Genomic DNA, 12,420 nt, shown 5'->3' on the forward strand with positions numbered 1-12,420 from the left:
GTCTATCTTCTCTCACGCCGCTCAATCAACCGCCTCCTTTCCCGATCACGCTCGCACCTGCTCCCTCCCTCTCTCTCTCTCTCTCTCTCTCTCTCGCTCGCTCTCTCCCTCCCTCCCTCTCTCTCTCTCTCTCTCTCTCGCGCAAACCAACACCGAACCTTTCCCGCGCCATCCGCGCAAACCCAGACTGCGCGCGCAGATGCCGAAAAAAGACGGTGGGCGGCGCCACCTAGGACTGTCCGCCGAAGCCGCCGCGCTGGTAGCCTGCCTGCATGTACGCAGACGCGTCGTAGAACGGCGGAGTCGCGTACTGCGGCAGCGCCATCTGGGGGGCGGTGCAGTAGTGCGGCGCGCTGCAGTAGAAGCAGCGGTAGAAGACGCTGTTCGGAGGGCTGCCCGGCTCGCCGTCGTCGTGAGGGGGCGCCACCGACGACGGCGGCGGCGCGTCGCGGCTTGGCGGCTGCGGTAGAACCAGCGGCAGTGGCGGAGCGCGGTCCCGGTCGGGCGGCGATGGTTCGCTGGCCGCCCTCGCATCGTCTGCAACGGAAAGGTGAGACAGTAAGGGCGAGGTGCGGTTAGTGGCGACTGCTGGCATTGAGCAGTTAGACGGTTTAGCGTAAGCAACAACCACACTGACGCACGCAAGCGACGCACGCACACTGACAGATGGACGGACGGATGTACCCTCACACACGTACGCAGGCATGCATGCACGCACACTGACGCACGCACGCAAGCATGTACAAAATGCAAGCACGCATGTACAAAATGCAAGCACGCACGTACACATATCTGCACATACACACGCACACACGCATGCGCACGCACAGACAGACACACGCGCACACACACCGTGAGCATAAAAGAGGGCAGTAAATCACAGCTTTCAGATAATAACTCGTCGCAGCCGACCGCACGTAGCCGGTCTAATTAACAGCCGGATTAATTGGCTCCGATTGTTCTAGCGCTGGGAAAATCCGGTGTATAAACTATAATTTCGCGGGCAGTAATGCTTTCTTTGAAGATGCGACAGCATAAAACGATACATGGTTGGGTTGACACAGCAAAGATAAAAGGGTGGGAGGATGCAGCAGCAGCGATACATGGGAGGATGCAGCAGCAGCGATAATGCCGGTGACTTGCACGCATGCAAGCGACACTGGTGGATCAGCCGCAGCGCGGCACCCGGCCCCCCCACCCCACCCCCACCCACAACCACCGCCGATACCTGGATGGCATGCACAAGCAGCGAAATAATATCGGGTGGATGCAGCAGCCACGATACAATGGGAGCACTCGCGCACACAACAAAACATCGGAGGATGCAGCAAGCAGCGATACAGGGTAGGGATGCAGCAGCAGCGATACATGGTGGACAGCAGCAGCGATACATGGTGGGTGGACATGCAGGCAGCAGCGACTACATGGGTGGATGCAGGCAGCAGCAGGGAACATGGGGTGGATGCAGCAGCAGCAGCGATACCATGGTGGGATTGGAGGCAGCAGCAGCGATAGCCTGGTGGATGGAGGCAGCACCGATACATGAGGATCAGGCAGGCAGCAGCGATACATGGGGAGCATGCAGCAGCAGCGCTACATGGGTGAGGCAGCAGCAGCGATACAATGGGGTTTGGTGGATGCTAGCAGCAGCGAATACATGGGTGGATCAGCAGCAGCAGCGATACTGGGTGGATGGCAGGCACCAGCAGCGATACAGTGGTGATGGGAGCACACGATACATGGGACGATGCTCGTGCCAGCACGATAACATGGGTGATCAAGCAGCAGCGATACTGGGTGGATGCGAGCAGCAGCACGATACATGGAGGATGCAGCAGCATCGTACATGGGTGGAGTGCAGCAGCAGCGATACATGGTGGGAGATGCCAGCAGCAGGCGATAATATGGGTGGGAGGATGCAGCAGCAGCGATACAGGGTGTATCGCAGCAGCAGCGATAGCATGGGTGATGAGGCAGCAGCGATACATGGGTGGAGCAGCAGCACCCGGATACATGGTGGGAGATGCAGCAGCAGCGATACCATGGTGAGATGCCAGCAGCAGCAGCGGATACATGGGTGGAGATGCACAGCAGCGATACAGAGTGGGAGGAGCAGCATGCAGCTAACGAATACATGGTGGGAGAGCAGCAGCGATACATGGTGGGCGGATGCAGCAATCAGCAGCGATACATGGGTGATGCAGCAGCAGCGATCCGTGTGGGAAGGATGACACAGCACAGCGCTGGATACATGGCGTGGACGGATGTCAGCACAAGCGAATACCAGGGTGGATGCAGCAGAAGCGATATACCACACCAGACACTGGTGGATGCACAGCAGCGAGCGATAGCTGGTGGGAGGGATGAAGCAGCAGCACGATACAGGGTGAGGATGCAGGCAGCACAGCACGATACATGGGGGAGATGCGCAGCCAGCAGCGATACATGGGTGGAGGATGCAGCAGCAGCAGCCGATACATGGGTTGGGAGGATGGCAGCAGCAGCACCGATAACAGAGTGGGAGGATGCATGCAGCAGCAGCGATACATGGGATGCAGCAGCAGCGCGATAGCATGGTGGATGAGCGCAGGAAGCGTATACATGGTTGGGAGGATGCAGCGAGCAGCAGCGATACAGTGGTGCGTGCAGCAGCCAGCAGCGATAATGGGTGGAGATCGGCAGCAGCATCCCGATACATGGTGGATGCAGCAGCACCGATACATGAGGTGGATCAGCAGCAGGCAGCATGACATGGTGCACGAGCAGCACAGCAGCGATACATGGGTGGTGCTGCAGCAGCAGCGTAGAAAGGGTGGGGATGCGCATGTGATGTCGCGAAACGAAAAAGAACGCGCTCGTCACAAAGCGCGAGCAAGGCCCCTTAAAAATTCCCGTCTTGTTTCCCAGTTACCTAATCGCCTCTCAGGGTACGGCGAGTAGGTAGGACAACACACTTATTTTGTTTTGAACAAGAGTGTGTGTATGGATAGTTTGGTATTATTCTGTTTTGTGTAGTTTTGTTGCGAAACAAATTGATTTTTTTGTGTGCGAACGAAATAATTGTTTGTTTTGTTTAATGCGGCCAATAAAATGTGCGAGTAGCCGCGTTTTGCAAGTCGCTCGCGTAACGGCGACACAAGCAATATTACTTAGGCCAATTGCGCCGAGGCTCCGTGATTTGTGCTGCCGTCTGAGCACGATAAATCACAATCGCCGTCCGCGCAATCACCGCGCGGCGCATCATTCCGCGACTCGCCTGGGAGAATCCCCGCCGTTGCCGCCGCCAGGAGCCTGAGGAACGTCACAACATCCAGCCATGGCGGAGGAGCTACGAGCTACTGCTACTACAGAGGGGGAGCTACGAGCTGCTGCTGCTACGGAGGGGGAATCACGTCTGCACCCGCGCACACTCTCTCGCGCGCAACGACACAATCTGCTGACGACAGAGCGGCGACAATGCACGCTCGCGCGCACAATGCCCGATCGCTAACGAGAGTTTTTGCGGCATCGCAGCTTCTCTCGTCGTCGTCAATGACTACATCTCCATGTCTCCCCTCCCACCCCCACGATTTATGCAAACGATACTAGCCAAGCTGGCCCGCGTCTCGAAGGATGCTCGCGAAAGATCTATCTCTCATCGATCATCGAACCCTAGGGAGGTTTGCCCGTAAAAGGTCAACGATCAAAGGTAAAGGTCAAGGCGGGTCGTCAGCATCAGAAAGCTTGACCTGTGAAAGGGCAACGCACGACGGGTCAGCCTGCGAAAGCTTGACCCGTCACGGGTGCAGCCGCAGCTGCTCAACGCGAATCTACCCCCCCCTTCACCACACGTCAACGTGTTGACCGCACGCGACCCATGCTGCGCTCCAGGGAAAAAATTAAAAATTATTTTTCGGGGGCTACTTTTCAAGCTCGCGTGGATGAAAATAGCACTCTAAAATTTGGTTTGCATTGCCATTGAACTCTATGCAAATTTACGGGGACTCTTTTTGGCATTTCGGGGGCTAAATCGCCCCGAGCCCCCATGTATTTTTTTCACTGCTGCGCTCTATACTCACCGACGGTTAAACTGCCTCCGCTGTCGCTGCTTCCCAGGCGGTCGCGGCCGAGCCTCATGCCGGGGCACACCAGCAGCGAATCTGCAACGGACAGAGGAAACGACAACGATTACGCCCGGCCGAAAAAGAAGCCACGCTCGCGATAGTATAACACCAGAGAGGATCACGGATAGCAATGATAAGGTGCTGTTGGATGGGGGTGGGGGGGATGGCATGGGCGAAAAGGTAGCCATACTGGCGATAATAGAACACGAGTGAGGCACAAGGAATAATAATGATTACGCGTTGGCTAGAGACACATGGCCGAAAAAGAAGCAACGCCGCCGATAGCAAAACCCCCACGACGAATACGGACTGAGATGATATGGCGCTGGAGGAGAAACGTGGCCGAAAAGGAAGCCAGAGAGGAAGAGTTGCCATGGCAGCCGCGCAGGACCGTGTGGGTGGGAGCTCGGGGCGGTCGGAATTCGCGTGGGTCCTCGACGCTGCTAGTCTATCATTCACGCCGTGTTTACGTTTCGTCCTGCGATGTTTACATTAGGTGACTGGATGAGGAGGGGAGGCTGGGAGAGGAGGAGACCGGGAGGGGGATGTGAGGGGAGGCTGGGGGACAGGAAGGGAGGCTGGGTGGGATGGCAGGGAGGGAACGCCGGGAGTGGAGGCTGGGAGGGGAGGCAGGGAGGGATGGCCAGGAGTGAAGGTTGGGAAGGGAGGTTGGGAGGGGAAGAGGCTGGGAGGGGAGGCCAGGAGTGGATGTGATATATCAATAGTGACAGATGTAGTAGATAATTCCTGCTAAAAAACGCATATAAGTTACATAACTCGTAGTTTTAGATTACTTTTGGTTCCCTAATCGCAATGTGTGTTTATCCACCCCCCTCCTCCACCCACTCGTCGGGGGGCCTTAGCCCATACTTCTGCTGAAGGGGTCGTTGTCGTATCAGGAAATACATATATGTACCCGAGGTACATATATGTATACACAAAGTGTACCAGACTTGTACTACAGAAGTGTACCCTAACCCTAACCCTAACCCTAAACATACATTATATAAAAATATAAACATAATACTAAACAACCTAAAACTACCTCGGGTACATATGATATTTGTAGTACCTGATACGACTACGACCCTTTCTGCCATACTTCTGGGTGTGCCACCCAGACTAAAAGCTAACTTGATTATATACAGTGCTCCTTTTTTGTTTTCCTACAATGTATATATATATCAAGCCAGCTGGCCCTTGACACATAGACAGCCACTCCGAGTTTTGCTCTGGGATAAAATGACAGTAATGGTTTTGAATCGCACAACCATGATTAGCAAACTAGACGAAAGTTGAATAAGAGCATTCACTAGCAATAATGTGTACGTGTCAGACAAACCCAGTCAGGGGGCAGCAAGTTACGAGTTACACTTCTACACGTGATGAGAAGGTGAAACCCCCCTTCCATGATGTATGCAGACATGCATGCACGTGCAATCACAAGTGTAGCATTACCACGACGAACAACCCATGCATGTACATTAAACTTAGATCTGTGTCAGAATTTATGGGTATTATCATTTTTTTTAAATCCCCATCGGACACAGATCTAAGTCTAACCTCTGTGAAATTATCCATCGTACACACGCACGCACACGCACACGCGCGCGCGCGCGCACGCACACACGCACGCACGCACGCACACATCCACACACAAGTCAAGTTCATCATCATAATCATTCGCTTGCAGACTGAAACAATGAATCAATGAATCCAGACAGTCAGTCGCGCACTAGCAACTGTCTGGGTCTACGGTCTACGCATAGTCTGCGATTGTCTACACGTACATACACTACAGCCAGCAATGAAAATTGATACACGCGTAATATAACAATATTATATATATTATATAACTAATATTACTAAAGAATCGAATGAGGATGCCTTTGGAGGCCGTGTGTAGATTCATTTCCGGGCTGAATTAGGCAAATGGTAAATAGAAATGCACGAACAATTTCAATAATCGCTCAAACATTTAAAACATTTAGTACGGGTACTTACATTTGAAGTATATGCAATAAAGATTTAATAATACTGTAATAATCATAATCATAATAATAATAAATAATAATAATATATTTTAATCATTCCCATAACACAACTTCCGTGCCCCCTTTAAAAACAAGTTGACAAAAAATCTGCCGGATTGCCACAGAATATCTCGCGTATCTTGCATCACGTTTGAAGAAAATCGTTTCACATGGTCCCGAAAATGAGTAATCCCGATTTTCATTCGTGTAGCTACATTTCCATCGAAACCTAGTCTGCTTCCAAGTGTTCACGCAACCTCCACGAATTGATGCTCGGTCAGCCGGGTGCCAGTCTAAACAGAACCGGTGAGTGACATCTTTCTGGCTGGCTGAATGACAAACTGTTTGACGGTCAATCCAAAGGCAGACGATTGTTCGAGGTATTGTCTATGAAACGAGCGAACTCTTACGTCTACGCATTAATTGTCCTATTTTATGGGGGTCCGGACAAACCCCGCAGGACAACCCCCCACTCACCCACCTGAGAAAAAACCTTCCCGGGTACTGCAAAGTGGGACAAACCGATATTAGTAAATATTAGGGTTACGTTCACTTTGTAGTCTTCATTCTGGGATTTTTTTCTCCTCTCGCGTTTATTTTCTCTCACACATGCGTTTCGCCCCCTACTCTCTCCCCCACACCTCTTTCGCTTGCATTCACTGAGCTGCGGAAGCGTGCATCTCTTTCTGGAAGAATTCCTGATCCGGCTGTGTGCATATGCTGCGCGTGTGCGTGCATGCGTGCATGCGTGAATACGTCATGTATATTTTATAGATGCTGATACACTGCAATGCCTCGTGATCAGGCATACACGAGCATCTAGCGACAGCTAGCTCAGTGTATTACGTTCACCCTTCAGCAGTCACCTCTAATTGATAGATGGTTGTTTTCAACCGTGCCCTCTAATTCTCCTTGAAACACACGTACGTCCGACGGATACTTTGAACGCGGCTCTGATGATTTTTTTAATCTGCTGATAGTTGTTAGTTGTTAGTCAGTCAGCGAGCTAGAACGGAACGCACTTAGACAAATAGATACAGTGTTGTAAAACGGCTGAGATAGCCGTGCGTGAAAATTCAAATACAAATTTAACTCGAGTGCAATCATGCACCTCTGCATGTGGCAAAACGTCACGAGACATGTACGCTATGTACATATGTGTGGTTACACTGTAACGCTAAAGTATAACCCAGTGTACGAGCGTACGTATTATGTAATATCAGAAGTAGATAGTAGATATGTATTAACCGGTATAACCCACCCCCTGTACCGAATTAATTTATAGATTGTCATTTACATCCTATAAGCACTTCGGTAAATTGTGAAGGCTTAAGGCCGCTGCACACCAGCCGATTTTACAAACGATGAAGCGATGAAGCGATGAAGCGATGAAGCGATGTAGGTGTGCGGCGGCCTTAAAATCGGCTCATCGGCTCATCGGCTCATCGGCTCATCGGTTCAAAATCAAACATGTTTGATTTGGAACGATCAACCGATAAAAATAAAATCATCTACAAATGAACGCGCACACCTACATCGCTTCATCGCTTCATCGCTTCATCATTTGTAAAAATCGGCTGGTGTGCGGCGGCCTTTACATGACACAGCATGTCGGGGTGACGTTTCTACTGGCTCTCAACGAGTGGGCCGAACGCGGTGTACAATTAACGAAGACAACCAATTAAAGAAGTAATTAACAAAAACCGGAAACTGGTAGAAGGGAAGTGCACATTAGCATTCGAAACTCACGAAAATAAGCGCACTGAAAATAAGTCTTGTTTCATGTTTCTTCGCGTAAACTGGCACGAAGCCAGACTACAAGTACAACACTGAGCGCACAAAATGCCTCGTATAAGGCATGCACTTTGCGTGCACTGCGTAGAGTGAATTTGCCTCTTCAGAATAGTAACCCTGTGTAAAATTATTCTCGTATGCGCACCCGCGAGGAATCTCAATACAACCATCTCACAATGTCTCTCCTACTCACGACCAGATCATATTGTAAACGCACTGTCAATAAATTCTCAAGTCACGACGTGACAAAGACTTGTTCCAGTTCCTGTACGAGACAAGACATCCGGTATCTCATTTTAAGTCTTAGTTAGAGAATCGAGATAGCCACGTGAGAAAACAGGATCAGCTGACAGGCCTTTAGCCTATACCTTACAGCTCAGTAAGATCAGATGATATAAGATATGATATGATGAGATAACATGAAACAAGATGAGATGAGATAAGACATGATGGGACAAGATAACAAGAAATAAGATGAGATAAGATAAGATGAAACAAGATGAGATATAAGATAGGAACATCGCCGATGTACATCCGCCAGCTATCCTGCGGATGCCTCGTTAACTAATCATTGCTCAGTTTCGCGTGACTGTACCGTCGGCAGTCAATCAGTCACTCCCCTCATCATCCATCGTCAGTCCTTCCTCGGGTTACCGGCGCTCGAAGTAATGCCTGCCGCTACCGCGCGTACAATTTATCGCATTTCTCTCACGTCGAATCACATCATTGCAATTTACGACAGGCTATGCGACGTGAAATGCAAAAATTGCCGCGGGCAATGTTTATGAAGAGCGCACGTGCGGGACTGGAGATTCTTCGTAGAAAATCAGAGCGCAGCGCAAGATTTCGTCAAAAAGCATTCAGCATCCGTCAAAAATCACGACAGTAATTGAAGTGGGAACGCCAAGCAGTGTTCAAAACATCGAGAAAACGTTCTCAATAAACCAGATACGTACAACAAATTTGGGCAGCTTACAAAGCTTGTGATGACCCAGCTTGGGTGTAGAGACAGACGCGCATAAAGTAGAGCAGCCGAATAGCCTACAGGCTACAGTACATACGCAAATGCATAACAGGACACGCAAATGCAAAACCTTTCCTTCCAAAAAAACACACAATAGTTACTTGCTAATCGCATTAGATTGCATGAAATGTCAACAAATTGTACAATTCTGTAGTAATGACTCTTCAGTTCATAACCAGTATCTTCTTCACCAAATTATAACAGACTTGAGAAAATATGATTACAGAATGATAAAAACAAGATTCCAATATATCGTCAAGAGCGTATAAAGAAGGAGAGCGTACAACGGTGAAATGCTAAAACCATGTTGCAGTATTAGTCGAATTAATAAACTTTCCCCGTTTTATTTTGACCATTCTCTGCAGTATTATTAAGCAGCTGTCCTACCTTGTTAATATAAAACAAACCGCATGTCCCTACGTTGCCCCTACGATGAGATAATGAGCGGTGAAAATATGGCATTTTCGCCGAAAACCGACTCCAGATCACTTTTTACTGTGACTGTCTCTCGCTTTGTGGCCAGTGTATTGCTTCCGGTCGCCGCTGTGTAGCGCCATGATAGCGCTGACTCACGTCAGTACTATAGAGTTTTACTATACATCCAGCGTAAGGTGGGCACAGGTGGGGTCATCACTATGGCAATCAATAACAGACGTCATTCATTCCATTTGTCAATCATTGACAGAAACACGCGAGGTTTCCTGAAGTTATCTCAAAGCGAGAGACAGTCACAGTCAAAAGTGAACTCGAGTCGATTTTGGAAGAAAATACCATATTTTCACCGCTCATTATCTCAGCGTAGGGGCATCGTAGGGACATGCGGTTTGTTTTAAATATTAACAATGTAGGACAGCTGATCTATAATGCTGCAAAGAAACGTCAAAATAAAACTGGGGAAAGTTTATTAATTCAACTAATAAGTACTGCAACATGGTTTCAGCATTTCACCGTTGCTCTCCTTCTTTATACGCTCTTGATATCATCAATCCAGATAATCTAGCAATCAGCTATCTGTATTACTTATGCAATTACAAATTAACTATAAAGTAACAGTCATGGGTGCCAGGTTTCACTGCTTTGTGTCCTACTGTTATTGTTAGAGTAACTACACGCTCACTTCATTTCGTGCGTGTCTATGTGCACAAACTGCATGTCAATGTGTAATAAAATGCCAACCTTGTACATATCTGGTTTACAGAGAAGCTTTCGAGATACATATCCCAGGTCGCTATCAAAACTAGGATATCTGCGTTTGCATCACGCTGCATCGGATATGCATAGTAGCATCCATATGCATAGTAATATAGATCATACGATCAACGGATATGCATAGTAGCATCCATATGCATAGTAATATAGATCATACGATCAACGGATATCGTGAATGCAAACTCGAATCGGAACGTACCTTCATCGCTAGAGTAGTTTCCCTTCAACACCTTCAGGCCCAGATCGACATCTTGCTGCTGCTGCCTTCGTAGCGCCACCTGGCGCGCCATCACTTTCTGACGATCGCAAATAAGAATACATTGGTCGCAGGGACAATCTCGGAACTTGCAAAAACGCTTGTGACCTTTCAACGGAACAACAATGTCGTGGTTACGGCATTTGGCGCACGTAGGCGTGCGCGTTGACAGCCGGGGGCCGGCCGATTGCATCAACGTCGTCGGCGACGGCGACACGAAGGGGCTCGGCGGGGATTTCGGAACGCTGCCATCGTGTTTCTGGTAGGGGGCGTGCCTCTCCTTGCTGCCGCCGTCCGATTTCTCCGGCGGCGAACCAGACCACCGCTCCGGCGTCCCGCCTCCCGCCGCCCTCTCGGACCCCGCAGCGCCCTTCGGCCGGCGGGGGGTGCGCCGCAGGACGGAGACGCGGTGCCCGGGCGAAGCGACAGCTGGGGGCTCGTAAGGGGTTTCGAGCTTCTGGAGGTCGGTGTACGTGTACCGCGGGACCTCCCAGCGATCGGAAGAGAATGGCGGGACCGGCGAGGTCTGCATTTCTCTACGACGGAGGCTACTTTGCTCCGCGTCGTCGTCGTCTTCGACCGACTTACTTGAATTTTCGCTCGTACCTCTGCGAAAAAAAAGCGTAACCTTCTAGTTTGTCCCGGTCTTCATATTCGCAAATGTGCTTTAAACTAAGCCAGGGTGCTAAACTAAGATTGGGCTGCTTAATCTCACTGCAGATGTTTTGACAATGGTTGAACGGTCCGTATAGAAGGGAGGAGCCTAACGTCGATAAAACTGACGGGAAATACTGCTGATCGCGGCAGATTCGCTCACGAAAAAACTCACAAACGAAATATGTTAACAGAGTCTTAGATAATCTACCTTTAATAGATAAGAAGATCACACATTACCAAAGCAGTGATCACTTAGAATGTAACCACAAATAACGGCCAAGTGCAACTACAACATTGATCATCAACATGATAAACCTGAATGGTGCACTGGATAGTGTAAGATTAAACAAATATCTAGGGCACATTATATTATTGGTCTCGATAAAACGAGTTGTAAATCGCAGCATAAAATCGTAACTTGTCAGGCACACAGAACGCGAATTTGAAGAGTGGGCGAACCGACGATCATCAAACCGAGTTGGCCAGCAGAAGGCATAACATTATATAATTTGTCGTTTCTGATCACTAACGTACAATCGATTATTCCAGTTGGCGTACTTACACGACATGAGAGTTCGATCATAGATATAGAATACAGATGGTTCGAGCATGCTTCATCCTTCATTCTTAGCGATTGTACTACTGAGTACTGTACTGAGTAGGACTGATATTGCCCGCGTCGGTGCCTACGACGACGCCACAGGTGGTTCTTAAATCAGATGCTCTATCGCTTGAAGGGGGCGGTGCCGGTCTGCGCGCGCGCAATCACGGGTTTTCAGCAGGCGATTCGTAATACGCGCTTCTCGGCTCTAGCCTAGGGCAGCTAGATACGCCAACGGTCTAAATCGCCTATGTAATACAGAATGTGTCATTATTGTAATCACATAGCCTAGATGCATGATATAATATTGTATATGTTTCTAATTCTATATGTAATATATTCATTTATATACTGTGTAATACTTTACCTTTACTGGTCCAATTTCGTGTATGCATTGGGGCTGATCTCTGGGAAGTGGTGCCACCTGGTATTGACTGTATTGGCATAATATAAACTGTATTATAATATTAGACCGTAGACCGTAAACTGTACACGTGTGTGCGTGCGTGCGTACGTGCGTGTGCGTGTGCGCGTGTGTGCGCGTGCGTGTGCGTGTGTGCGCGTGCGCGTGCGTGCGCGTGTGTGCGCGTGCGTGCGCGCTTCTCTAATTACCGAAGGCTGATGCGATTTACGACCGGGTGTCATCCTGCTGGGACGTCATTGCACCAACCGCGACCCCGTCCCCGCACTAACACAGAACACGCACACAACCGAAAGCGTATATGTGTGTATATCTATGTCAA

General features: G+C 49.4%; 1 protein-coding gene across 1 annotated transcript; it reads right to left on the minus strand.

The window, feature by feature from the left end:
• Nucleotides 1-79: 79 nt before the first annotated feature.
• LOC106818652 lies at nucleotides 80-10,593 on the minus strand. The gene is made up of 3 exons (XM_014823339.1): nucleotides 10,363-10,593; nucleotides 4,059-4,139; nucleotides 80-537 (listed from the first exon to the last, which is right to left on the minus strand). The coding sequence occupies exons 1-3, from the start codon at nucleotides 10,451-10,453 to the stop codon at nucleotides 230-232; spliced, it is 480 nt and encodes a 159-aa protein (XP_014678825.1). The 5' UTR covers nucleotides 10,454-10,593; the 3' UTR covers nucleotides 80-229.
• Between the last annotated feature and the right edge of the window lie 1,827 nt (nucleotides 10,594-12,420).

Source organism: Priapulus caudatus, unplaced genomic scaffold (assembly GCF_000485595.1).
Source record: "Priapulus caudatus unplaced genomic scaffold, Priapulus_caudatus-5.0.1 Scaffold2404, whole genome shotgun sequence".
NCBI lineage: Eukaryota > Metazoa > Priapulida > Priapulimorpha > Priapulimorphida > Priapulidae > Priapulus > Priapulus caudatus.

Bases quoted from the DNA above. Each gene is read 5' to 3' on its own strand.
- LOC106818652 (XM_014823339.1), bottom strand. From the start codon at position 10,453: ATGGCGCGCCAGGTGGCGCTACGAAGGCAGCAGCAGCAAGATGTCGAT. The intron at 4,140-10,362 runs GTACGTTCCGAT...TGTCCGTTGCAG, and splicing joins AAACTACTCTAGCGATGAAG to ATTCGCTGCTGGTGTGCCCC. The intron at 538-4,058 runs GTGAGTATAGAG...TTTCCGTTGCAG, and splicing joins CGGAGGCAGTTTAACCGTCG to ACGATGCGAGGGCGGCCAGC.